This window comes from Heterostelium album (genome assembly GCF_000004825.1).
Source record: "Heterostelium album PN500 unplaced genomic scaffold PPL_scaffold13, whole genome shotgun sequence".
NCBI classification, from domain to species: Eukaryota; Evosea; class Eumycetozoa; order Acytosteliales; family Acytosteliaceae; genus Heterostelium; species Heterostelium album.
In genome coordinates this window covers 393,261-420,806 of record NW_008805075.1, presented here as the reverse complement: position 1 = coordinate 420,806, position 27,546 = coordinate 393,261, and the positions used below count along the sequence as shown (strand labels likewise).

At 31.9% G+C, this 27,546-nt stretch overlaps 8 protein-coding genes across 8 annotated transcripts; 2 read left to right on the top strand and 6 right to left on the bottom strand.

Annotated features, from left to right (window-relative positions):
- Positions 1 to 112: 112 nt before the first annotated feature.
- psiG-2 (PA14 domain-containing protein) lies at positions 113 to 2,788 on the bottom strand (the record flags this gene model as incomplete). The annotated part of the gene is made up of 5 exons (XM_020582060.1): positions 113 to 1,512; positions 1,583 to 1,874; positions 1,948 to 2,282; positions 2,365 to 2,415; positions 2,713 to 2,788. The coding sequence occupies 5 exons, from the start codon at positions 2,786 to 2,788 to the stop codon at positions 113 to 115; spliced, it is 2,154 nt and encodes a 717-aa protein (XP_020427363.1).
- Positions 2,789 to 3,009: 221 nt separating this feature from the next.
- On the bottom strand, positions 3,010 to 5,863 carry PPL_11303 (uncharacterized protein; the record flags this gene model as incomplete). Its single annotated transcript, XM_020582059.1, has 5 exons — positions 3,010 to 3,087; positions 3,578 to 4,992; positions 5,059 to 5,326; positions 5,389 to 5,714; positions 5,794 to 5,863. 5 exons carry the CDS (start codon positions 5,861 to 5,863, stop codon positions 3,010 to 3,012), a joined length of 2,157 nt encoding a protein of 718 aa, XP_020427362.1.
- Positions 5,864 to 6,593: 730 nt separating this feature from the next.
- On the bottom strand, positions 6,594 to 8,639 carry abcF3 (ABC transporter-related protein; the record flags this gene model as incomplete). Its single annotated transcript, XM_020582058.1, has 2 exons — positions 6,594 to 8,293; positions 8,357 to 8,639. The coding sequence occupies 2 exons, from the start codon at positions 8,637 to 8,639 to the stop codon at positions 6,594 to 6,596; spliced, it is 1,983 nt and encodes a 660-aa protein (XP_020427361.1).
- A 409-nt stretch (positions 8,640 to 9,048) lies between these two features.
- sevA (gelsolin family protein) lies at positions 9,049 to 10,152 on the bottom strand (the record flags this gene model as incomplete). The annotated part of the gene is made up of 1 exon (XM_020582057.1): positions 9,049 to 10,152. The coding sequence occupies one exon, from the start codon at positions 10,150 to 10,152 to the stop codon at positions 9,049 to 9,051; it is 1,104 nt and encodes a 367-aa protein (XP_020427360.1).
- A 1,692-nt stretch (positions 10,153 to 11,844) lies between these two features.
- PPL_11300 (IST1 family protein) lies at positions 11,845 to 13,014 on the top strand (the record flags this gene model as incomplete). Its single annotated transcript, XM_020582056.1, has 2 exons — positions 11,845 to 12,119; positions 12,207 to 13,014. 2 exons carry the CDS (start codon positions 11,845 to 11,847, stop codon positions 13,012 to 13,014), a joined length of 1,083 nt encoding a protein of 360 aa, XP_020427359.1.
- A 365-nt stretch (positions 13,015 to 13,379) lies between these two features.
- Positions 13,380 to 15,232, top strand: PPL_11299 (uncharacterized protein; the record flags this gene model as incomplete). Its single annotated transcript, XM_020582055.1, has 6 exons — positions 13,380 to 13,558; positions 13,640 to 14,257; positions 14,329 to 14,574; positions 14,655 to 14,917; positions 15,029 to 15,143; positions 15,229 to 15,232. 6 exons carry the CDS (start codon positions 13,380 to 13,382, stop codon positions 15,230 to 15,232), a joined length of 1,425 nt encoding a protein of 474 aa, XP_020427358.1.
- A 208-nt stretch (positions 15,233 to 15,440) lies between these two features.
- Positions 15,441 to 18,393, bottom strand: PPL_11298 (uncharacterized protein; the record flags this gene model as incomplete). The annotated part of the gene is made up of 4 exons (XM_020582054.1): positions 15,441 to 15,449; positions 15,577 to 15,645; positions 15,722 to 16,370; positions 18,386 to 18,393. The coding sequence occupies 4 exons, from the start codon at positions 18,391 to 18,393 to the stop codon at positions 15,441 to 15,443; spliced, it is 735 nt and encodes a 244-aa protein (XP_020427357.1).
- Positions 18,394 to 19,219: 826 nt separating this feature from the next.
- PPL_11297 (homoserine kinase) lies at positions 19,220 to 27,224 on the bottom strand (the record flags this gene model as incomplete). The annotated part of the gene is made up of 15 exons (XM_020582053.1): positions 19,220 to 20,280; positions 20,310 to 20,336; positions 20,534 to 20,903; positions 20,982 to 21,145; positions 21,220 to 21,261; positions 21,469 to 22,555; positions 22,682 to 23,247; positions 23,482 to 23,610; positions 23,689 to 23,915; positions 23,992 to 25,374; positions 25,409 to 25,997; positions 26,075 to 26,417; positions 26,493 to 26,751; positions 26,821 to 27,025; positions 27,056 to 27,224. 15 exons carry the CDS (start codon positions 27,222 to 27,224, stop codon positions 19,220 to 19,222), a joined length of 6,621 nt encoding a protein of 2,206 aa, XP_020427356.1.
- Positions 27,225 to 27,546: the final 322 nt, after the last annotated feature.

Below are 27,546 nucleotides of genomic sequence, written 5' to 3'. Positions count from 1 at the left end.
TTATATATCTATATTTGTTTTTGTTTTTTTTTTTTGTTTTTGTTTTGATCTAACAGTTAGTTGATCAACTTTACATATATTCGTTCATAATTATTTATGTGTGAATGAATTATTATTCGTATAATGGATTGGCACCACCATTTGGATTGGCAGTATAGAGTGGATTGTTATTTAAATTGGTGACTGCGTTGTTTCTTGAGTTCTTCCATGCGTCGTAACCTTTCTTTCCACCAAAGACGGCGATCGCCAATGCAACTGCACCTGCCACTACAACACCGGCAATTACACCAGTAGAGATAACCGCTGCTTTGTTACAACCGAATGGCTTTGGTGAGTAGTCGACGAATTCACACTCTTGTTTCTCGATGTTGCAAGTACCCTTCTGACACTTTGGATTGTCGCTGACACAGTTTCTTGTGAAGTTGGCACATCCAATACCCTGGATACACAGACTGTCGGTACAGAACAATCCGGTCGAACAGTTTCTTTCGACGGTCGAACAACCGACACCGGCAACACATACACCTACTTGACAATCACCGACATCTGGACATACTTTCTTGTTGTGTTGGCAGCCATGTACTGGATCACAGGTGTCTTCTGTGCAGGGATCGTTGTCATCGCAGTTGACCGGTGTGAAGCTACAGGTGTTGTTCAATGCGCACTTGTCGATGCTACACATATTACCGTCGGAACAGAGAGTATCGTTTCCAACACATGTTCCACCTTGACAGTTTTGACAGCCGGCACATGGAATTGGTTTGTTTGTGATTTGACCGGTTGCTGGATCACAACTATCGGTGGTACATGGATTGTTGTCATCTACGGTGATGTTCGATACATTACATTTGCCGGAGCTGGAATCACACTTGGCAACTTGGCAGAGATTTGGCTTGGCATCCTTGCAGCATGCACAGTCAGAATCAGAGAGGGTAATGAATTTACAAAGACCGGTACCGGCTTCACAGTAATATTGGTTACATGGATTGGTATCTGAGGGATTGGCACAGTTCTTTGGACTCGAAGTGCAACCGGTGTTTGGATCACATCCATAGTTCATACACTTGTTTCCTTGGTCACATTGAATCGCTGTTTGTGGTGTGCACGATGTTCCATTGACACATTGTGTACTATGACATTTGTCTTGGGCGACGCACAAGTCGGTGTATTGACATCCATTTTTTTGAGTACAACTGGTAACCTTGCAATCTTGGTTGGGACAAGCACTTCCTGATTGGACACATTGACCGTTGTTAGCTTTAGAACATACATAATTGTTACAGGTATCGGATGCACAAGTTCTTGGTATGTTATTGCAAAAGTCTTTATAATTATCCTTGGTAATTCCTGGAGCTGGTTTAGGACAGGAATCGTCAGTACATGGATTACCATCATCACAATTACAACATGAAGTTCCATCACCTCCACAAACACCACAATAATCATAAGCTGGACAGAAAATTTGAATATTAGTATCCATTTTCATTGTTGATGTATCAGTATGTCTTTCACCTATTAGTTCATTAATTAATAGTTAGTTTGAGGGAACAAAGTTGAACTTAATTTAATATAAACAACTTACAGTAAAAGAAATCCAATGTATAGGTTTGTTTAACAACCAATTTGGTCTTTAAATCGGTTTGGAGATTGACAGATGCTTGTGCAGCTGGATGCAAACCACCAAGATCCACAACCAATTCATTGTTGATAAACACCCAAACATCGTCGTCACCTCTGAAGTTGAAGACCTCATAACCTTGGTAAGTAAAGAACATATTACTAACTAAACAGAAATGGAAATTTTCATAATTTCCATTGGTATCTTTGTACAATGGTTGACCATTGCTATCTAAATAATTGGACGGAGTTGAATCCTAAAATATTTGAATACAAATAAGTATTAATATTAAAATTTAATATTTGTGAATTTTAAATTTTATACATTACCCAACCTAAACGATTAATTGGGAAGAATGTTTGGTTATCATAACCATAGGTACCAGCACTTGGATTAAGAGTAAGAGTAATATTAAATGTCAAAGGTTTGTTGATACCTGGAGTATTGATAAAGAATGTGTTGAAGAGGGTGGCATTCTTAATCATACCATGAGCAAAAGTATTTTGCCAATTTGGATTTGCATAGTTTAGTTGTGGAACTCTTTTGATTGGATCTAAGATATTGTTGATAAGACCTGGAGTAAGCTGTCCATATTCAGGTGTTTCGAAATTAGGATTCAATCTAGGCAATTGATCGAATATTCTTGAGGTAATTGTAAATGTTGCTAATATTGTTATAAAAAGAAAAAATAGTTTAGAATTAATATAATTATTCTTATTCTTTTAATTTTTGTTAGAAATATTTACATGGTTGTGCATTATTTTGAGAAATAACTATATTACAAGATATAGAGATTACTATTAAACAAATATAAAATATATATTTATACATTTTCAAATAAATAATAGTTTTCTTATTAGATATATATTATATTTACAAATTATTGTTTTTCAACTTTAAAAAACAATTCTTTTATTTTATAAAAAAGTATAAAGTTGGTATTTATTTAAATGGATAAGGTTTAATTCTAGCCAATGTTTTTATATATCGGAATGTAAAAAAGAATAAAAACAAAAATGTAGAATAAATTAAAATCAATCACAAGTTTTTGAGAGTTAAAAAGAGATTTGTGATCATGTATTTAATTTGTTAACCCATCAAATAAGTTATAGTTATTTTAAAAACGAAACCACAAACCCATATGTTCCAAGTGTATTCTTTAAGACCCATCTTTATAAAAGTTAGCCAATCACCTATATATATATAATGCCACAGGTTTAATATTTGTTTTTTCAACACAGAGTTGCCAACTTAAAAAAAGATTGATCAATTGAAAATCATTTGATTGGTGGTAACACACCCCTTTAAACAATTAAAATTGACAACAGTGGTTAGAAAATCAATTTGATTTTCACATGATACTCTCACAAAAATAGATCAACGATAGAATATTAAATTTCCAACAGTATCGACATGTCGATCTGTCTGTATGGATTTAATGTTTGAGTTAAATTGTTGTTGTTTTCTAGCTTTTATTATAAAATGGTGAGGGATTAAATCAAAATACAATGAATGAACAAATTATTACAATGTTTGCAATCAATTATTAATGTAATCACAATATTGATCGACATTACAATTTGATCCAATTTTACTCGATATATAAAAATGGATAGAAAAAAAAAAAATCAAATTCTTTCTGTAGTTGTAATTTTTATAAAATGTGTGGTTTTTTTCCAACTGACAATTTTTTATTTGTTTTTATTTTTAAATATAAAAATTATTTATTTATTTTGAGTTTTAAAAAAATAGCTGAAAAATGATGTTACAAGAAAGAAAATTATTTGTTAATTGGTTAAAAATTAAAAAATAATTTGTTACACATTTTATTTTAATTAGTTTTGAGTTTAAAAATTTTTGTAAAATACAATAAATAAAAAATGAGATCGGTCTTATTTTTTTTTTGGAGAAAAGATTTTTTTGGATCACACTTCCAATTGATTGATTGATTTAATTTACACCACCATGGTCGATATAAAGTGGATTCTCTTGGTTGTTTGGATTCTCTTGGTAGAGTGGGTTGTTGTTTACATTGGTTAATCCACTGGCTTGTCTATTCTTCCATGCATCGTAACCTTTCTTACCACCGAAAACAGCGATAGCCAATGCGACTGCACCCGCCACAACCACACCTGCTACAACACCAGTGGAGATCACCGCTGCCTTATTACAACCGAATGGCTTTGGTGAATATTCATGATATTCACACAGCTGAGTCTCTGTGTTACAAGTACCTTTCTCACACTGTGGATTGTCACCAACGCAATTTCTTGTGAAATTGGCACAACCTACACCTTCAATACAAATGGCATCAGTACAGAACAAACCGGTTGAACAATCACGTTTCTTGGTCTGGCAACCTACACCGGCTTGACAGTATCCAACTTGACAATCTCCTACACCAGGACATACAGTATCTACATGGTAGCAACCGGTGTTTTGATGACAAAAGTCGTCGGTACAAGGATTGCCATCGTCACATGAATTCTCTGAGTATTCACATGTCTTGTTGGCACCGCATTTGTCATTAGTACATTCATTGTAATCGTTACAAACAGTATCATTTCCAACACATGATCCACCAACACAATTCTGACAACCTGAACAAACGATTGGAGTGTTTGTTATCTTTCCAGTGCTTGGATCGCATTGATCGTTGGTACAAGAGTTGTTGTCATCGACAGTGATGTTTGATATGATACATTTACCGGAATTGGAATCACAAGTAGCAGTTTGACAAAGATTTGGTTTGGCATCCTTGCAGCATGCACAATCTGTGGCGCTGAGAGTATTGAATTTACAAAGACCGGTGCCGGCTTCACAGTAATATTGGTTGCATGGATTGGTATCGGTTGCATTGGCACAATTCTTAAGACTCGAAGTACAACCTGTGTCTGGATCACATCCATAGCTCTTACACTTGTTTCCTTCATCGCATTGCTTTGGTTTTTGTGGACTACAGGAAGTTCCATTCACACAGGTAGTGGTATGACATTTATCTTGGGCAACACAAAGATCGGTATATTGGCAACCGGATCCATTGGTACAAGTAGCCTTTTTGCAACTCTTTTGTTCACATTCAATTGGAGTCGTCTTGGCACATGTTCCATTTTTGTCTTTTTGGCAAGCATAGTTGAAACAAGTATCGATCTGATCACAGGTTTTAGGAATATGTTGGCAAAATTCTTTATAATTTTTGTTGGTAATTCCCTCTGCTGGTTTTGGACAAATGTCAGTAGTACATGGATCACCATCGTTACAGTCACAACATGTAGATCCATCACCACTACAAACACCACAATAATCTATGATTGGACAGAACAATGGTAGATTGGTTTCCATTTGCAATGTAGATTGAGTAACATGTCTCTCACCTTTTTTTTAGGTAAAATTAAATTAATATTATTTTAATTTGTTTAAATTAATATTTTCAAACTTACAATAAAAGAAATCCAATGGATAGGTATTTCCTTTTACCAATGTACTCATGAAAGTAGCATTGACTTCACCAGGTTCAGCAGAATGAACTCCACCTATATCGACAACTAGTTTATTGTCAATGTATACCCATACATCATCGTCACCCTTAAAAGTGAATTTCTCATAGCCTTGGTAGGTAAAGTACATGTTGCTGACAACACAAAAATGAAAATTTTGATATACTCCCTTACCATCAGCATATTTTTGCAAATTATATACTTTGTCATCCTTTTTAAATTTAAATTTGATTAATAAATAATAAATAGATTCTAAAATTTTTTAATACATACCCATCCTTGATAGTTAATTGGAAAGAATGATGGTATGGAGACAGAGTATATACCATCTGTTAATTTCAAAGTTAAATTGTATTGAATTTGTTTGTTCACATCGTCTGGAAGGAAAAATGTTTTAAATAAACTCGGGTCTCTGATGAATGCCTTGTAGGCAGCATCGGAATTTCCACTGAGCTCTGGTACTTTTGTTGTAGAATTAAGAGTCTGTTTTACTATACCTTTAACAACTCCTGTACTCGAGCTCCCGATAGCCTTATTTTCAAAATTTGTATTTTTAGATGGATGTTGATCATATATAGTACATACTACATTTAATGTAGCTATTAAATTTTATTTATAAAAAAAAAATTAATATATTAAAATTTTATAAATTGAAAATGATAAGTTAAAATAACATACGTGGCTTTTCCTGAGCCAAAACAATTGATATAATTAAAAATAGAAATAAAATAATTGAATATTTTAACATTTTATATATATTTATATATAAATATATCTATATATGTATATTTAAGTGTGAAAAGAATAATTAATGAATTGAAACTAAAAGTCTTAAAATATATAAATAACTTTTTTTTTTAATAATTTTTGCCCCAAACCCCACAAACCCGCAACCAATTTTTCAAAGATTTTAAATAACAATATTAAATATACTTCGTTTTAAACCTTTAAAGGGGGTGATTAAAAATACTATTTACAATGATGTTGGTGATAAACTAAACAAACCTCCTATTTGTGTCTATTTTAAAGATTTGAACCTCTGTGTGTGAAGACGTTTTTTTTTTTATAAAGTTTTGACACACATCTTCTGTGTCACAGGGCTTCCCTGTTTGCATGTTGTGTGAGTTTGCAAACACATGATTTTGAGCAAGTGTTGTTTATTTTTGATTAGTTTTTTATTTTTCGTGTGTTCAAGATTGTGTTTATTTCATCTAAAAATAACAAGATTAATTTAAAGATAAGAAAATGAGTATGATCACTTTTCTTTCTCAAGATATAAACTTAAAAACATACTCTCTATTCTATTTGTGTTATATTATAATCTTTTTTTAATTATATATTATAAAAAGCTTTCTATATTCTTTTGAAATTTTAAAAGAAATGAAAGATATGTGTTGTGTTGTATTGTGTTGTTGTGTGTGCAATTGTGGTGTTTAGAATTACTATTATTACTATTGATTGATTGATTATTATAATAATTAAACTGTATGAATTCTTTTGAATTTCGATTTGTGTGGATCGAATTTCTTTCCGGTTCGTCGCTGTCTGTCCTCTTCGTACTCTGTGTAGTTACCGTCGAACACTACTACTTTGCCTTCCGACTCGAATGAAATGATATGAGTACAAAGACGATCGAGGAAATAACGATCGTGACTGATTACCACTGCACACCCGGGGAAGTCTTCCAATGAGTTTTCAAGATTTCTGAGGACGTCGACGTCGAGATCGTTGGTAGGTTCATCCAGCAAGAGAACATTGCATCCACGTTTGATCATCTTGGCAATGTGCACACGATTACGCTCACCTCCCGACAACGCACCGATGTACTTGTCTTGCTCGGCACCTTTAAAGTTGAACTGCGAGAGATACTCTCTCACGTGAACTTGATAACCACCCATATTAATGAAATCGGTGCCTGCCGACACCTCGTCAAAGATGGTTTTGTCGTCGTCGAGCGACGCTCTCGATTGAGCGACGTGTCCCATACGCACGGTCTCACCAATCTTGATGGAACCCGCATCCGGCGTCAAGTCACCAGCAATAATTCTAAAGAGTGTCGACTTTCCAGTACCGTTTGGACCGATGATACCAACGATTGAACCCGGTTCAATATCGAAATCGAGATTATCAAAGAGTTGACGACCGTCAAACTCCTTACTCAATCCACGGGCACGAATCACAACATTACCCAAACGCGGGCACGGTGGTATAGCAATCTTGCCTGGTTCTCTGTACTTTTCGGGAGCAGCCGCAACCAATTCATTGTATTTCTGGATACGTGACTTTGACTTTTTAGTCTGTGCTTTTGCACCACCCGATAGATACTCCAATTCACGCTTGATTGCCTTCTTTCTGCCCTCTTCCTTCTTGGATTCCAGTGAGAGACGCGAATCCTTTTGTTTTAACCAACCGCTATAGTTACCCTTGAACGGTATCAAATTACCACGATCCACTTCCAAGATCCAATTGGCAACGTTGTCCAAGAAATAACGGTCGTGAGTGATTGCAATAACCGTTCCTTTGTACTCCTTTAGGAAACGCTCCAACCAAGCAACGGACTCTGCATCCAAATGATTGGTGGGTTCGTCCAGCAGTAGAATATCTGGATTGGTAATGAGTAGACGAGCCAGCGCAACACGTCTACGCTCACCACCCGACAACGTAGTGACATCGGAATCACCTGGTGGACAACGCAATGCATCGATCGAGATAGCAATCTTTCTCTTCAAATCCCAGAGTTTCTCACGATCGATACGCTCGGACAGCTTCTTCTGAGCGATCTGTAGTTGTCTTCTCTGTGGATCCTTCTCATCCATTGCCTCCAACTTTTCCGTTACCTCTTCGTATTCATCGAGTATCTCCTTTTCCTCGCTCAATCCATCGAATATATTACCCTCGACATCTTTCTCTGGATCTAATTCCGGTTCCTGATGTAAATAACCAACTGTAATATCTTTTGAGAGTAATACTTCACCTTCAATCTCAGTGTCTTCACTTGCCATAATCTTCATGAGTGTCGATTTACCAGAACCGTTCGAACCTAACAAACCAATTTTCGATCCTGCAAAAAACGAGAGCGAAGTCTCCTTTAACAAAATTCTACCATCATCCAACTTTTTCATAACATCTACCAATGACATTACAACTTTTGGTTCACCTACATTTGCTTGTTGTTTCTCTACATATATAATTAGTTTGAAGGTATCAACAATTGTTAACATATTTTAAACTCTATATATACTTGAATAATATCTCTGAAATAATGATTTATTTTCTTGATCACTATTATTATTAAATAAAAATGTAGAAACTAATACATTATTACTATTTTTATTATTATTTACATTATTATATCTATTCAAATAGCCAAGAGATTGATTTGCATTGTTATTTTGTTGATTTGAATTTAACAATAAACTTGAACTACTATTATGATATGATTTACAAAGTAATGACGATGTTGTTGATCTAAATCTATTACTACTATTTAAAATAGTTTTTATATTTAATTTTGATGATAACATATTTAGTATAGTTATCTATCTTTATACTAAAAGATATGATTGAATTAATTAAATATTTTCATCAGTTTTTGCGAAAAAAACGAACGATTGATTTCTTTGTAAAAAAATTTTTTAACCATGTGTAAGTTGTGGTTCATTGGTTAAAGAATCAATTAAAGATGTTGGATAGATATGTTAAATACAATTCTTTTTAACTAATAACAATAAACAATAACAATAAATAAACGAATTAACATTTAATGAATCTGATCATTAATGTTTACAAATGTCAAGTCATAAAATTTATCTACTAATTAGAATAGAAAAAAAGGAGGTATTTATAAAGGTTTTATAACTTTAATTTATTTAATATATAAATAGAATAGAATACATATTATTTTTTAGTTTTGTTTTGTTTTGTTTTGATAATTTAATTATCAAATGAACCATTGAATACTTCATTCTCACCAGATTCCATGATACGGGAGACTGGGGTGTATTGATTTCTACCGTTTTGTTGTAAATAATCGGTGGCAAACTTGAAAGCGCTCTTCTTTTCGTTGGCATTGGATTTCAAACCGACCCAGATGAATACTTCGTAACCGAGATCCAAGATGAAGACATCGTTGGTATCCAATGATTTCTTGGAGATCTTACCCTTGGCGACTTGGGAGAAAATGAGCTTACCGCTAGCATCGGACAACTTGAACAAAGTCTTTTCAATCTTGGGACCGTCGTCGTGGTGTACAAACGAACCGATTGGTCCCTTTCCACCCAAGAGTTTCCAGAACTCATCGGGGATATCGCTGTCACCGTCGGTGAAAACTTGAACCTTTGGAAGTCCCTTACGCTCGTCCTTGATTTGTGTGGCGAGTTGGGAAGCTTTGATACGCTCGGAACCTTGGGATTTCGAACCGTTGAATTGGTAGATAACCAAACCGGCATCCAAGAGGAAACAGTCACCAGTGTTCAATGACTTGGTAGCCAATGCAACTTGTTCAACACGAACCTTCTTTCTCTCGTCGGAAACGATCCAGAGCAATCTTGGCTTGTATTCCTCTGGCTTGACGTGGTTGAATCCAGAGTCGACACCACCGGACAACAAGAAAATGGTTCCACCAAAGAGGTTGAGGAAACTCTGTGATTCGTAGTCCATCACCTCACGATGTTGCACTGGCAAACCTCCCAAGTAGTCGTCCAACTCGACGGTCTTGTAGGCAGCGGTTCCGGCTTCGTCTTGGCTGGTGTAGGTACCCAACAAGAAGTAGATATCGTGCTTCAAGTTGGCGGATCCAGTCTTTTGTGAGTGGAGCACAATGTAGGAGTCACCGTCGTAGAACTTTCCGTACTCGGCGGTTGGCCATGGAACAACTTTGAAGTTCTCGATTCTCCAGATCAACACTCCCTCTTTCTTACCGGCGACTTTCCATTGCTCTTCGAGTTGAGCTTTCTCCAATCTACATTTCTTATCCAAGTCGGAACCGATCAAAGCGACATTGGTATCAGCAATATTTATTTTCGATTGTTTAATCATTGTTTTTATTTGTTTGTTATATATAAATATTTAAAATAGATAAAAGATTATTTTATTTGATTGATTTGATAGATTTTTTTTGAGTTGATGAAGAGTGAATGAAGAAAAGTTTTTGGTGGTTAGCAATTAGTAGCTAGCGGTTTTGAAATTTGGAGTCAATCAACCTTTTTGGTACAAAATAAATATTATTGTTAATAAAGCCTTTTTAATTTAAAATTTAATTAAATTATTATAATTTGATAAAAAAAATTTTTATTTGAATCTTTTTTTGCTTGTTGATTTTTTGGTGTCAACTGATTTGAAAAAACCAGATTGTCCAGATCTAGAAATACAATAAGTAAGATCTTATTGAAAATCAAAAAATCAAACCAAGTCATTTCATGTCATGATTCCTTTTTTTTTTTTTTTTGGTTGTTTATTTCAGTGCTGAGAATCACTTTACGCCCTTGCTTCACTGATTTCTGCAGAAATGAATGGTTTCGGTGAATAATATAACTATCATTTAAAGAGTTTTAGAAACAAAATAATACCTATTTTTATGTCCATATTTTTTACATAACCTCTTAATTCAACCTTATAATGTTAAATTTTATGCTGGTCCTTTCTAAAACAAACAACATTTTGAAATAATTATGATCAAACTTATACTTGAGAATGGTATGTCTGATTTTAGATGGTTTGATCTTATTGCTTCTAATCGATCAACAATCAGTCAGATCGTTATATGTTATTGGTAGTTTGATCAAAAATGTATAAATTGTGTATTTTACTATGTAACTTGATCAGAAAGGTTTTGAATTAAGAATAATAGTTAAGATACTTACATTATAAGAGTAATTTTGATTTAACCAATGTCTCGAACTCCTCAGAAGATCTGGTCTTTGAAGTAACATTGTTGTATATGATGAAGTAACAAGAAGATGTCTTATTTAAGAAGTTGTTGCACCAAAAGCTTTGTTGTCATTTTACATAAACTAACCTGGTTTGTTCTTCTTATTTTTTTTAAAAAAAAAACAATAATAAAATAAAAATAATAATAACGAAATAATAATTTCTATTCACAGTTATAATTTAAATTATAACTTGTTTTTGTGATTTCATTTCTACAAATGAGAGAATGGAAATTGAAACATGTTACATACACACAACATTAAAATTCATAAACATGTATTGGTATTAAATTCATAAGAATGAGTATTGTTGTTTTAAATGTATTTTTATTGTGTAAAAAGAAACCTCAGATTTTTTTATTTTTTTTTGCAAACAAAAAAGGTGGGGGTGATGAGTGAAAAAAGCCTCATTCATTCACAAAAGAAAACAAAACATTCCTAAGTTTCTCAGACAAAATTTTGATTAAATGAGAATTATGTGATTAAAATACTGTATTCCTAAGTTTATTTGATTTTCTCTATTTATTTTTCTTTGTTTATCACCGTTGTTATCATAATTTATTTTATTTTGTTGTTGTTTTTGATGTAGTTAATTACTTCATTTTGAATCAATCATTGTTAGTTTTATTAAACATAATATATATAGATAAATCAAATAATAATTAAAGTTAAGATAAAGATACGAAATATTCTTTTTGTATTTTAGTTTGTTTGTTTGTTAGTTAGTTAGTAAAGAGTAATTTATAGAGTTTTCTTTAGTATTGAAATAAAAAAGAAAAAGTAAGAGTAAGAGTAGAGAATGATGTCATTATTTGGTCCACATTTCGATCCCAATCAACTCAAGGTACAATTAAAGTTGGCAGTCAGTAGAATACAAATTTTGAGAAACAAAAAGGCAAACTTGGTAAGAGATGAAAAGCGACACATTGCCGAGCTACTCAGAAACAGAAGTGAAGATGCCGCTAGAATCAGAGTGGAGACAGTCATCAGAGACGAAGCTCTTATCGAATGTTACTCAATCATAGAGGTTCTCTGTGAAATGTTATTCGCCAGATTACAATTGATTGCATGTTCACAGTAAATATCAACGACGACGACCACAACAATCAATCTTCTTCTTCTTCTTCTTTTAAAGTTTACTAATTATCATCTTTATTAAAACAGTGATATGCCACCAGAGATTAAAGAAGCAATCTATACATTAATATATGCAGCTCAGAGAGTACAAATACCAGAGTTGGAGTTGATAAAGAAACAGTTGCTCGCCAAGTATGGCAAGGGATTGGAGCATGAAGTGAATTGCAACTGCCAGGTTCACGTCAACCCAAAGATCGTTCACAAACTCAGCTATGCAACACCGGAGCCATTCTTGGTATTCCAGTATCTCAATGACATTGCCTGTCAGTTCAAGGTGGACTGGTCGGTAGAACCAATCCTACCACCACAGCAGCCAGCAATGATAATGCCACAGCAACCAATGTTTGTCGCTGCACCCACCTCTGCTTCTGTACTACCAATACCAATGCCACAACCAGGTACTGCACCACCACAAATGCAACAACCAATGATGTTTCAACAACCACCACCACAAATGCAACACCAACAACAACCACCGATGATGAAATCACCACCACCATTCCCAACTATTGTAGCACCACAACATTATACACCACCATCACAACATCAACAGCAAATGCAACAACCACCACATTATACACCAACACCACAACAACAATTCCCTCAACCACCACCACCTGCCTACACACCATCACCAACCATGCCATCTGTATCTTCACCACCACAATTTCCATCGGCACCAAGCCAACAACCAAACAATAACTTTAATAACTCTAAATTTTCATCACCATCACCACCACCAGCCTACACACCAAACGCCAACGACTCTGCTTTTCCCGATTTCGATGAACTAACAGCCAGATTCGAAGCATTAAAACGACAAAATAATAATTAGGATTTACTATTTATATTGTTTAAAATCAAGAATATATAAAAAAATAATATTTAATTTTCATTTTTCTTTTTGTATGATAGTCTCAAATCGATTATAATAAAAAACATTAACAAAACAAAACAATCAAAATATTATTACCAGTGCTAATTATAATATGAAATGTATTTATAACTACTTTTCCAAATTCAAAATATATTTTAATTTTTGCATCAAAAAAAATCTGAAAACTAAATTTTTTGATTTCCTGAGAGTTTTATTATTATTATTTTTTCTTAATATTATTTATTAGTTACATTGATTGTTTGTTTACCTTTACTTTTCTTTTAGATTATTTGAAAAAGTAAGAGTAAGAGTAAGAGTAAAGAATGTCAGGTACAATAGAAGATGCATCGTTACATTACTTTTATATATTCAATCCAAAGTTAGGACAGAAAGAAGGTCGTGAACATGAAAAGATTCTATATTTCTATCCACAAGCAAACTTTTCGATTGGTATTCAAACAAATTTCGTAGGTTTAACTGAAGCCTATGTATTATGTACAAAGTATGTTTGGTTGTGTTATTAGTAATTCCGATATATATTCTTAACTTTGCAAACTTTCTAATTTAATCTATATATATATAGACAATTCTCACCGGATAAACCATGTGAAGCAATTCATACGATGAAACATACGATTGCATTGCGTCAGGTTGAACCTGATATCTGGATGGTGATTGCTCTCAACAATACCAGTGGTGTCGTCAACAACAAGAAAGAGTATTTGGAGAATGAGATTGACGATATCATATTGCAGACGACGCTACAGCAGCTCTATGATATCTGGCGGCTGTTCAATGGCCCAATGTCAGAGATTGTTAAGCGCACCTCGTACGATCATCTCAAGAAGCGATTGGATGCCTTTATCAAACCGTACTTGGAGCAGATTGCATTCGATCAGCTGGATCTCTTCACATCGCTCGACGGAATTCAATTCTTGCCGGTCGACAAGAACGTCTATCTGAAACTGCTGGCAATGATCAATGGCACTGAAATAGCGTTCCAATCGGCGTGTCCATCGTTTAGATTCGGTGCACTCTACTACAAAGACAACCTGCTCTGGTCGTCGCTCCAACAGAATCACATACGTTCACTCAACCACTATCTAATACAACTGGTAAAGATCGGTGTAGATAGATCCGCTGTAAACTCTATAATGGTTATCAACACTGGTGATCATGAAGTTGTTTGGTCAACAAAAGGGTAACTTAACAAACAACATCTATTCATATTAAAAATAATACTAACTAATACTTTATTATTATTATTGTTAGTCAAAAATCAAAGAGTGGATACTTTACGGAATCAATGAGTAGTGTAAAGACAACATTACCTGTTATACATATTGGAGAACAACTGTGTTATATGATTATATATGAACAAAGAGATACTGTTTGTGTATTCCTGGTGAACGAAGAAGATTTAGATCAATTGAAACTAGAGGAAGTACGTGAATCCATTTCATCACACATCGATTATATTTATCCAGTATTAGAAACAAATTATTCAAAGAAATCATTGTAAGTGTTTAAGAAAACCAATAGAAATAATCATTTTATAATACTAATATCAATTTGATCAATTTAATATCTTTGTTTAGTATGGAAGAGCAATATAAATATATATTTTTCAATCAAATGAATCTTGCTATCAAAGCATCGTTAAAGTTAAAGGGTGTAGAACTTACAAAGGAGACACTAAAGATACTGAATGAAATGCACGCAGACTTTGAGAATAGACCGGATATATCGGAATCGACTGTCAAGACTCAAAACGATCGGTGGATAGTCGGAAGAAAAACAGATTCAAGAGAGTTTTACGTTATCTTTGATACCAAAACAACAAGTCTATTGGAAATCAATGGTAACTATCTAGATAACTATTTGCTTTTTCATTTACTTTTTTATTTTAAAAGAAAGAATTTGTTTTTGTTAACCTTATACCTTTCTCCTACTATCATTCTTAATAACAGAGGAAATCAAGACACTAATGTCAACATTCTTAAAGAATCATTTCATAGATTAATCGCTTTGGTAACTTCAAATAATATTCAATCATCAAAACAACTACAACAACTTCCTGTCATAAAGTAGATCTACTTTCAACAATCAGACAGTCAAACAATACAAAACAAAACAAAACAAAACAACCAAACAACATTTTACTATTTATAGTTAATTCAAAAGTCTTGTTAATTAATACAATAGTAATTACAAACCAATCAATCAATAAAATTGATTGTGTAACATTATTTAACATTTAATCTAGATTTACATTGCTCATTCAAATCCACTCTTTTATTTTTATAATATATTTAATTAAACTGATAGGAATCATATTTATGATACATTGAAGTTGGATATATATTTATATTATAGCAATATTATTATATTCTCTATATACAAAAAAAAAAAATTAGATTATCATTATTGATTTAAAATAATCGGACATAGTATATAATTATTATTATTATTATTATAAGTGTTAGTATTCTTAAAAGCTTGATGTCACCAAAGTTTTACCCTCTTTTTGCATGATGCTATTAGAGGTGAATTTGAATCTCTTGGTACGACTTGTTCATCTTCTATTGTCTGTATTATAAATAAAATAGGTAATATAAGAATTATTATTATTTTCCCTTTTTTTTTTAATTATATCTTTACTTACCAAGTTTGATCTTTGTACATTGTTACTAACAGCAATTCTACGTAAAACACCTGATTGATTTTGTGATGTAGTTGTTGTTGCAGAGGCTGTAGTTGTGGTCGACGTTGCTGGTGAATTGATTGTAAAATTACTCAGATTTCCTGAAAGTGGTGTCACTGATGGCGTTGATGGTACACTTAAACTATTGGGTGTAGGTGTAGGTGATATACTTCCACTATTATTATTATTATTGTTACTATTATTATTATTATTATTATTATTATTATTATTTATATTTGTATTGTTATTATTAGTATTTAAAGTATTATTATTATTATTATTATTTGTATTTGTATTTGTATTTGTATGTGTATTTGTATTATTATTATTATTAGGCTGAAGTTGGAATTGAATTACAGGTGGCTGAGCATCGACTACATGAACAAATGCAGGGGTTGGTTGTGTATTTATATTTAGAAGGAATACTGGTGGAATTGGAGTGGTGGCGGCTGTTGGCGTTAAGGACAACATCGATGGTGATGACAATGGAGATGGTCCACCAAAATCATGACTAGAAATAAAAGGAGGTACTGCCTGTTGTTGCAAATGAGGTCTTATTGTTGGAGAATAAGTTGGAGTTACATCCATGGTAAACCAAATTATAATTTCCCTTTAAAAAAATAAAAATAAAAAATACAAATTCTATATTTATAATATGCTGATTGATTGACTGATTGTTTGATAAAATATCAATGGTTTGTTAGTTAAGCTTCAATTGAATTGATGATATGATTATTTAATTTATAAAAGAAAAAAAAAGTTATCGATTTAAATTAAAAAACAACAATTTATATAACTAAATATTTAAATAGTTTTTTGGTGTGTGTTTGTGTGCTTGAGTGAGTGTATGTGTGTATGTAATATATATTATTTAATATAGCATTAAGTACATATAATGTGTTTTGCCACTTGATTTAAATATATTACAGTGTGGGGAATAATTATAATTAGGCAGTTTTATAAAAAAAAAACAAAACAAAAACAATACTATTAATACAAACAAATATAGTCTCTATGTTGGTTATAGTAGTAGTTAATGATAACAATAAAATAATTTAATAAAAATTGTCTGAAAATCTATTGTAATAAATTTAAAGTAGAAATTGTGGATGTAGTTGTGGACCCACACACAGTTGTTTTAGTAGTTGGAATTTCGATGGTGTGTGATTATATAATAATATCAGAAAAAAGAGTGCATATGTTTTGTTTATTGTTGTTGATCAACCTATTAAAGCTTCTTTCAAGAAAGAGGGTTTGTTGTTGTTGTTTCTTAAAGGGTGATGATGTTGATCGTTGTGATAATGATGACAACCAAACTTATAAATTGTGTTTTTTTTTGTTAATTGGTCCTACCTTACAAAAAATAGAAACAAGGTATTTTAAAACTATTATTCTATTGCAAATCAATTCTATATTAAATTTAATGATTGATTGATTATTTGATTGATTGATAGATTGATTGATAGATTGATTGTATTGTTTAAATGAAAAACAGAATAAAAGAAAGATTAAATGTTATTATTTTAATATTATATGTTTTTTTATATTTATTGATTGTTTTGTTTTGTTTTGTTTCTAAGGCTTTTTGATATTATTTATTATTGTTTTGATAAACTCGTGAGTAAAGGGTTACTTTGTGGAAGATGGAGATTATTTGTTGTTGTTTATAAAATTAGAGCGTGTTGAATTTCAATTTAGTTCAAAAGATAGCTGTTTTTTTTTTTTTTTTTTTGTGGACTGATTCAATAAATATGATGTGCTTATTTTTTTGGGAGTGTGTTTGCAAGTCCAAAGATTAAATTAAAATTTTAATTAAAAAATTTTGTGACCTTTTTCATCCATGATGAAAAAAATTATTTAATTTAAAAAAGATTTATTTTTTTTTTTTTGATTAAATATGATATTGGGCTTTGTTTTTTCATATGATAATTAAATAAGTTGGCGAATGATGATGATTTTGATGATCATTGTTAACTAGTTTTTTTTGTTTCTAAGATTAACAATATTTTGTCCATTTTATAAAAAAAACAAATAATTAAAACAAACCTTTTTTTATCTGTTTAACTTAGATAAAAAAGAAAAAACAACAATAAAGTTGAAATCAAATAGTTTTTTATGGTTCGTTAAAAGATTAATCAACAGAAATTTCTGTTCAATTGATCGTGTTTCCAAAATAAATTGGGAGCTCCCAAAAAAAGAAAAAAAAAATGGTTGGTTTCCAAAAAAATAAAATCCTAAAGATGATTGTTGAACTTTACCCCTTTTAATTAAATTGGTTGGTAACACAACATTCAATGATTCTCTCTCTCTCTCTCTCTTTAGCTTTTATAAAATTAGATTTGATATCTTTTTCGTTTTCTATATATAAATTTAAGATTTAATTGATATTTTATTATATCTAAGTTTGGTGATGATGAAGATGATGAAATGATTGTTAATCAAATTAATAGAAAAATTTGATAAATTGAGTGTTTTGTTTTATTCTGGTTATTAATTCTAAAAACTGATACTAGGTATAGTACATTGATAATACACATATATCAATATTGTTTAGTTACTATAAAAGCAATATAATATAATTTATTTTAATTTAATTTGTTTAATAAATAATATCACATCACTCACTCACTCATTATATTAATTATAACCAATTTTGTTTATTTTTTTATTTTATTTTTTTTAATTGTTTTTTTTTTGTTATTGTATTGTATGTGTGTATTGATTATTATAGGTAATAGAGTTAATATAATAATAATAATTATTATTATTATTATTGTTATTGTGAGATGTTGTTGCAAGGTGTGGGTTATTTCAATAAGTATTTTTTTAATTCATTTTATTTGTTTGTTTTGTTTTTTTTATTGGTGATGAGTTGTTGAAAGGTTGAGAGGTGTGTGTGGAGTGTAATATTAATTATGGGTGGTGTGGGGAATTGTGTTGTTGGAAAAAAAAACGATAATCCCTTTATGTTTTAGTGTTATTCCTATGATAGATTTTTTATTGATTATGCTTTAGATTTAACAACTTGACCTATAAATATTTGATATTTTTGTTTATTCAACAACACTTGTCAGACAACACGCAACACACCAATACAATTAAAATTACATTAACCCCCACTATACCCCTAAATCAATTAGTAGTCGCAGTAGAGGTAGTAGAGGTAGTGGTACTATTAGTATTAGTATTAATAGTATAGTAGTAGTAATAGTATGTGGTTATATAAGGTAGCAACTTGAAATATAAAAAAAATATGTTAAACATCATAATTATTTTTCTTGTTTTATTACTATAGATTAATTAATTTATCTTTATGAATGAAAAAAAAAAAAAACAATACCAACTTCCAAATTAAGAATATGTGCATTATTATATATATGATGATAATAATATAATATTATATTATTATACATCTTTATCATTATCATCATCATCATCATTATGATTTTGTTTTTGTTTCTAAAACTTTACTAATGTTGCACCCTCAGTGTCAAAGTCGATAACATATGAATTACACTTTATGTTGTGATTTTCAAATATTGATGTGATTGATTGAGCTATTTTCTCATGATTGTCGAATGATAGACAGATTATTGTTGATCCCGAGCCACTTATGCACAGTCCAAACATTCCGTCGATCGGTTTCATCGCTGCGATATCACTGAAACCCGGTATGAGTTTCTGGCGGTATGGCTGGTGGAGTCTGTCGTCAAACATCGCCAGAAGCTGTGAGGTTGGCTGAGCCAAGATATCCTGTGCTCCACTGCGATTCTGAAGTACCTCTGCGAGACGATTGCTCACCATTGCCACACGTTGTAAATTAAAGACGAAATCCGACCTCGAGTAGTCTAGAGGCAACACCGTTCTCGCTTCCGAGGTCAACACCTGGAAGTGTGGAATGACAACGGTTGCCTTTAGTCTGGTGTCACTCGATATCTTTATAGTATCACACATAACAGATGATGTAACAGCTGCAGCTTGATTTTGTTGTTGTTGTTGTTGAGGTAGTGACATCACTATATTATAGTTTCCAAAGACTGCTGCCGATAAATTGTCGGCCGATGGTTCCAACGCCACCGATCGATCGAATATCTGTTTGTGACTGAGTTTCAACTTTCCGATTTCATTGGCAATCAATAAGCCAGTGACAATGGCAGCGGCAGAACTTCCCATGCCACGACCAATAGGAATGTTATTCCACACCTCCAATACCAATCGTTGCTCGCCTCTCTTGATGATGGAATCGGCACCACCTTCACACTCTGTCTCCAAGAGGTTATCGATGACCTCCACCACAAGATTCTTACTCGGACAATCGGATACATCGAAATTCAAATTATAAGGTTTATCATTATGAATCTTCATTCTATATCTAAAAGCCAAACGATCTACATTGTTGGAATCGTTCTCCAAATGGTTGTCAGAAAAAGTTTCAACCGATACTTTTGTCAACATATAAAGTTGGACACCAATCGATAAAGTATCGAAACCACATCCTAAATTAGCTGTTGTAGCAGGTACTTTTACAATAAATAAATCTTCCATATACTACTCCTACTACTACTAAATATTCTATCTTTAAAAATAAATTAATTTTATATTCATTTTTTATTTTATTATTTTTTGACGGTCATAAAAAATTGGGGTACCATTCCGATTTGATTTATTCTCTTGAAAAACAGAAAAAAATTAGTAAATTGTGCTTTTTGTTTTTTAAAAAAAAATTTCAATTTGTAAACGCAGAAATCAAATTTTGTCGTGGACATTCCTTGCCCGGGGTATTAATAATAGGTTGACTGGTGAATGGTGCTAAAAGTTGTGGACGTTGCTTTCCACAAAAATAGGCCTTAGCAATTGCCATCATGTTTGTACATGCAAGAATATCTCTATTGATAAAAATATCTTTAGGCTGGCCTTGGTCATCCTTTCCAGTGTACAACCGAACAGAGAATGACTTGTTATATACCCTCTTGGTATCTTTTGGTTTATATGATTTACTCTCTCCTGGGGGTTTGACCTTGGCTAGGTTATATAACGAATGGAGCTCTTCATCTTTCTTTGCCTGCGTCCACTCGTTTGAAACTGGTTTGTTGATTGCTGAAACAAAGTCATTTTCTAGTTTATCGATGTTTGGACCAAACACCTAAAAATTTAAAAAAAAATAATTATTTTATTAGTAAAAATATAAAAAAACAATTGATATTAAACAGTTAAAACCTACTTGTGATGTATTGAACTCGTTGGAAATTGATATTTTCATGTTTGTTTTCGAAACACTGAAACTGTATCTTTGGAGAGATTCGGTGATTCTTTCCGTGGCAGGACTATATTTCACACCTTTCATTCGTTGAATATGATTTAAATTACCACAACCAGCACCAATAACTAAATGTGTGAAAAAAAAAAAGATTAATCAAAAAACAGTTGTTTATTTTTTATTTTTCAACTATGATACTTACCGACTCTAGTTTTATCAACTGATTCTTTGGCAGCTTTTCGATCTTTAAAAGGGATGTGTACCAATAAACAGTGATTGCAGTGGAGAACTTTGTAATGTACATCAGTAAATCGTTTGAAATTGTTGGTTTTTCCACAACATAAACACTTCCATCTACCTCTTTTCTTATTCTCTATGAAGAATGAAAGTGTTTATATTGGTATTAATGAACTGTTTTAATTTGAAAAATAACAAAAAGTTAATTACTTACTTGATTTCTTTCGGGATTTCGGATGATTGTCTTTGTCTTCATCGCTATCGATAGACTTCTTGTCGGTATTGTCGGTCTTCTTGGACTTCTTTTTTGTTTGAAGATCCGGTATGGAGGGAGCGGGTGAGTCGATACGCTTGTTGGTTGGTGTCACCTTCGCATCACTACTGGTAGTGTTGGTAGCTGTCTTGGAACCACTCTTCTTGCTTGGTGCAACAGTTGAACCGCTGGTAGTGTTGGTAGCTGTCTTGGAACCACTCTTCTTGCTTGGTGTCACCTTCGCAGCACTACTGGTAGTGTTGGTAGCTGTCTTGGAACCACTCTTCTTGCTTGGTGAAACCTTCGCAGCACTACTGGTAGTGTTGGCAGCTGACGACAGATCATACGATAGTAGAGGTAGATACACATGTTGTCTCAGGCACTCTGTAATATAAGTGGCATTGGAAACTACTGGAATATTCTTCACCTTACAGATCTCTCTCGCCTTTTTGTTTGGTGTGCTGTCCCAATCTTCCTTGTCAGTAACCATAAAGTTGAATGTGCCATTTACATCCCTAGTGTACTTTCCACCATTCAATTTAATTCGACCGATTAATGTTCTTTCTACCTTTTTTCCTTCATCTGTACCGTTAGATACCATGACCAAAATTGTCAAGCCGTTAAAGACTGGTAATAGTTGGTAAATACTGTCTTCATTGGCGTCCACTTTTGATTGATTTGGTCTAATCCAGTGACCTCCGACACTATCTGGCATGATCTTAATTCCATGATCCTTTAGCCATTTGCACCGTTCGAAATGAATACGTCTGAACCAAAACTTTTGAAACGCTTGGTTCCTGAAAGTTGTTGTAATTTGTTCGACTCTATTTATGCCATCTTTGAAATGTACTTCTTTTTCCACACCTTGATTACCTGGTAATGGTTCGGTAAACTTAAAGAATTTCCATATATCCATTGCTTGTTGGATGAGCTCCACTCCATAATAGTGAATTGCAGTCTGTATATCATTTAATCGTACATTGGACTCGTCGATTGGTTCGAGGAACTCGAGTTTGTGATCCTTGAGGAACTTTAGCAATGCTTCTTTCTGTAGATTCGTAAAATCATCTTGCAAATAGGTTATATCTAGCACAAATTTGAATCGATCCATGAATCGCTCCAGTGAGCCATCGTCAAGCTTGCCGAGGTGTTCTCGAAGTAAGTGAATATATACTTTTCTCACTTTGATGGGAGATCCAACGCGTCGTAGCTTCATCTTATTGGCACCACTTTTCTCTTGAGATGATTCCCTGTCGGATTGGATGGGTACATTGTTACCCTTGAATACCAACTTTGGCACGCGCTTTGGAGTATTGGAATCGGTGGAGTCGATCTGCTTTGGATCATTGGGATCGGTGGAATCGATCTGCATTGGATCATGAGTTAACTGCTTGATAGGAATCGATTGCAATGCAAAGTTGAACAATTTTTTCGAATTTAATGATTCACTGTGCTTCTTTGATCGCGATCGATCCAAATCAACCTTTTGCCACGCATCACCATGACATTGTCGATACTGATGGAAGACGGATTTATGCTGGTTTGAGTGATATGGAATGGTGGTGTTGTTTGAGAGGCAGACTCGTTGCTCTTTCTTTTTCTCTTCTCCGACTGCCCTTAGAATACCATATGGTTTGATATCTGAACTTCTTTGTTCTGGTGGTAAAAAAACCGATTTGAATATAAATTCCAAACGTTTTTCATATATTGCAAGATCTGTAATATCGTTTGTACTGGACCCTATGATAAAAAAAAATCAAAATAAATAGTATTTATAGTTAGTAAGATAAACAAAATTTGATAATCTTGTGAAAAAAAGATATTACCATTGACTGAAGGTATGTCAGACTGCCATTTCATTAAATCGTGACCAAGTAGCTTATTCTTTTTGTGTTTGTTCAGACCAGACTCGGATTGAAAGTGATGCGTTGAAGACTTCACGTCAATGACATCTCTTTCGGAAAGAATAATCACCGTTTGCAAACGGATGTTTGTTATTTAACCAAACATTGTGGTTTGGTGCTGGATCACAAACTACTACACCAAGTTGTTCAAATTGTTCTTCAGTAAGTACATCTTTATCTTTTATGTCTTTTAAACCAACTTTAAAAAAAAATAAAATAAAAAAATGATTAGTAAAAAATAAATACAAATCTAGATTATAAATATCTATCAACTTACTCAATTCGTATTGTTTTTGAACTTTTTTTGATTTGCTTTTAAACACAACACCACCTGAATAACCGTTTGTTCTGATATGTACATCGATCGGATTGGCTTCAAATATTCTCCTGAGGAAATCTACTTTTAAAATAGATCTTATAACTTGGATATCAGTCATACCATCCTCGGCTTTGATGATTCTTCTAATGTCTTTGGCAGAATACATCAAACTGAATGGATTAAATCTATTTAAAAAAAAAAAAAAAAAAAAATTAATGTCAGTGAATATTAGATCTTTGAATAATTAAAAAGTATACTTACAAATCTACACTAGGAAATAGAGTGAATGACATTGATCTATTACGAATATTAAAGAATTTGTAATAGTCATTATTATTATTATTATTATTATTATTATTATTATTATTATTATTATTATTATTATTATTATTATTATTATTAGTAGTAGTGGAAGTGGTAGTAGTGGTAGTGGTAGTAGTGGTAGTGGTAGTAGTGGTTGGTGTTGGTGGGTCATTAGCTGAAATAATAGATTCATTTGAAGTATCGTTAGAGACATCATCCTCCATACATTGATCGGTACCTAATGTTTCTTTATCTTCATGAATCATCTTATCATCACCACTACAATATTGAGTTGAAATATTATTATTATTATTATTATTATTATTATTATCATCACTCTCTACAACCTTGTTATTGATAAATATCAATCTCCTATTTCTATTGCTTTTGTTGATATGAGGAGATTTGGAGATGGTGGTGGTTGTAGTTGGTTTTACCTCCGAGTCGATGATATTTATAGCTGTATCCTTTTTCCAGTTTGAATAATGTTGGAATCCTTGTTTTGTTATTGTTGATGAATGACAAGGATCTGATAACAGAAATAATGTGATGGAGCGACCGGCAAAGCTACAAGTCAATTTCATTGATGTATACCAATGATCTCTATTAGTGATATTGACCTCTTCATTCGTGATAAGAACTCGGAGAAGTTTCCATAATGCTATACCACAAAGAAAGAAGGTACCTTTACCAAGTTGTAGGATTTGCTTTATACGGTTCACCTTGATTGATAGGAGCTGCTCATCAGACAAATCCTTTGAGTTGGATGGATCTACAAAAAGCCAAGAGCAACTTTTAATATCGTAGTATATGGTATTCTCATTCAACCTTCTCTTTTGGTGAACCATTGAATCAAGGTGGTCTGATACGAATATTACATCTGGATCCGGTGGTCCTTCACTGAGAGAATACGGAGAGATTGGTTTTTCAGTCATCTGCAGATCTTGCAATTGATCTGCACGGCTAGCACTAGTATCTTTGGAGCTACCTGATGGAAGTGGCATTCGGGAGAAATAATTCAAGATATCAAAAAAACCATTGGCAGTGGTTTCTTCTGGGTGATAGGATTGGTCTGATCCTTCTAAATTATTATTATTATTATTATTATTATTACTATCATTAGTTGAATCTGTTGTTGTTGTTGCTGCTATTGGATCATCACTTTTAAATTCGAAATCATCATTATCATCAAATATAGATCGTAGAGAAGGTTGTTGATTACTGTTGGTTGTTGTTGTTGTTGTTGTTGTTGTTGTTGTTGTTGTTGTTGTTGTTGTTGGTTGTAGATTTTTTAAACTTTGTTTGCTTTTGCTTCTTCTTCTCTTTCTTCTTCTCATTCTTCTTGTTTTTCTTTTTACTATCGCGATGATCATACTTCTCCTTTTCTATCTTTAATATCTCTATTAAAGTATCTATATTATAATTGTCATTTATCTCTGATTTAAAAACTTCTACTATTATATCCTTTACTATAACTAAAAGTTGATTTACTTTACTATTATCTTCTTGTTTTAAATCGCCTAAAGATTTAATTATATCTGTTGCTAAAATGTCTTTTCGATTTTCTTTTCTTCTGCTATTGGTGTGATACTGACATGTACTGCAAATATTTGAATCTCGATATCTGTCTACTACCGGTGTTGGCTTCGCTAATCCAAGTGCCTCGTGATGCTTGGAATTACAATTGAAAAAACTCACTTTTGTTGTTGTTGTTGTTGGAGTAGTTGCAGTTGTGGTTGTTGATGAGGTTGGTGCTGCTGGTATAAAGAACGATAATCTCTTTTGAATTTTATCCAAATTCTGATCTCCATATTTTGAGATATTCTTAAAGATTGATCGAACCCAAATAACCAAATGGCTTTCCGAGTTGGTAAATTTGATATCTCTAGGAGCAGACGTGTTTACCAACAATGGCTCTTCTTGTTTGCCTAATACATCCAAGAGTTGTTTACCATCTTTTACAACTATTTATTAAAAAAAATAATTAAAAAAGTTAATTTTAATCATTAATAGAAATGTTTATAAATATATTTAAACATACCTTGTAATAAATTAGAATGTTCGATATGTTGGTTCAGAGAATTAACAAGCTGTGCAAATTCCACTTGATGCCCTATTTCCTCAATGTTTTTTTGAAATTTAAAAAAAACACTGCCCAATCCAATTGAAAAAAATTTCCAGCTGTTGGTGAATACACCTTTCTCCATTTGTTGAAGCTTTTCAAAATCATATCCATTAAAAAATGAGTATAGTTTGCTGAGGTTGAGAGTTGAATAATCTAAATTGTTATTTATAATTCTTATAATATTCTCAGTTGGATCTGTATTTTCTAACTTATTGTCTGCCAACAATTTATTAATTTCTTTATTTGGTAAGATTGATGCCTAAAAAATAATTGTAAAAAAAAACAATATTAATTATATTTCTATTATTGATAAATAATAAAAAAATAAACTTACAATGTTGTATTTAATAAGAAATCGAAGGGTCTCTGTACGATCTATCTCTGGATCTGGAAGGAGCTCTTTAATTGCTGCATTGTATAATTTCATTATATCTCTAATATGATTTGAAAGTTGAACTGAGAGGTGATTTACTATATTGGTTGTGAGTTGTTTTGCAACTTGAGTAGTATCATAATTGCTGTTTTGATCGACTGGTAATAATTGGAAAACTTTACTCTCCCTGTATTCCTTAATAAACACCTTAAGTTGTTTCCTGGATATAAAATTATTATTAGTTTGATTTTAAAACAAAATTTATTTTTAAAACTTTAATGATACTCACTTTGTATTTTCTAGAGATATTTTTTTATATACTTCCAATACAGATATTTCTCCCTTTCCCAATATTTTATTTATTCCTTTTGTTTCATCTCTATCTTTTTTATTACATAATCTATTTACAATATATTGTAAAGTTTGATAATTGATTGTTATTGAATCTGATTGATTATAGATATCTTTAGAGTTTATATTATTAAGATTCTTTTCTATATAAATAGATATATTATTAAAATTACTATTATTTAAATTATTAATATTTTTTAAATAAAAACTATGAATAATATTATGAAGATGGAAAAGAAGATTGGTTGCGTCTTGTGATTCTATTTTTGATTTACTTGAAAAAGTTTCATTATTGATAAAATCCTCTAGTTTTAAATCACTAATAGTTTTATATGTTGACATATTTGATAAAATAAATAAAAAAATATATAAATAGAAAATAAATAGAAAATAAATAAAAATATAAATATAAATAAATAATAATAAATAAAAATATAAATATAAATAAATAATAATAAATAAAAATTATAAATAAATAACTTTGAACTAATAAAACTATATATAAACAAATAAAATAAATAATAAATAATAATATAAAGAAAAGATAAAGAATAAAAAAGAATAGATATAATATTAAAAAAAAAGAAATAGTAACTATTAAATAAATTTGAAGATTGTATTTGTTGTTTTATTTTGAAGGTTTGTAAAGTAAAAAAATTAAAAT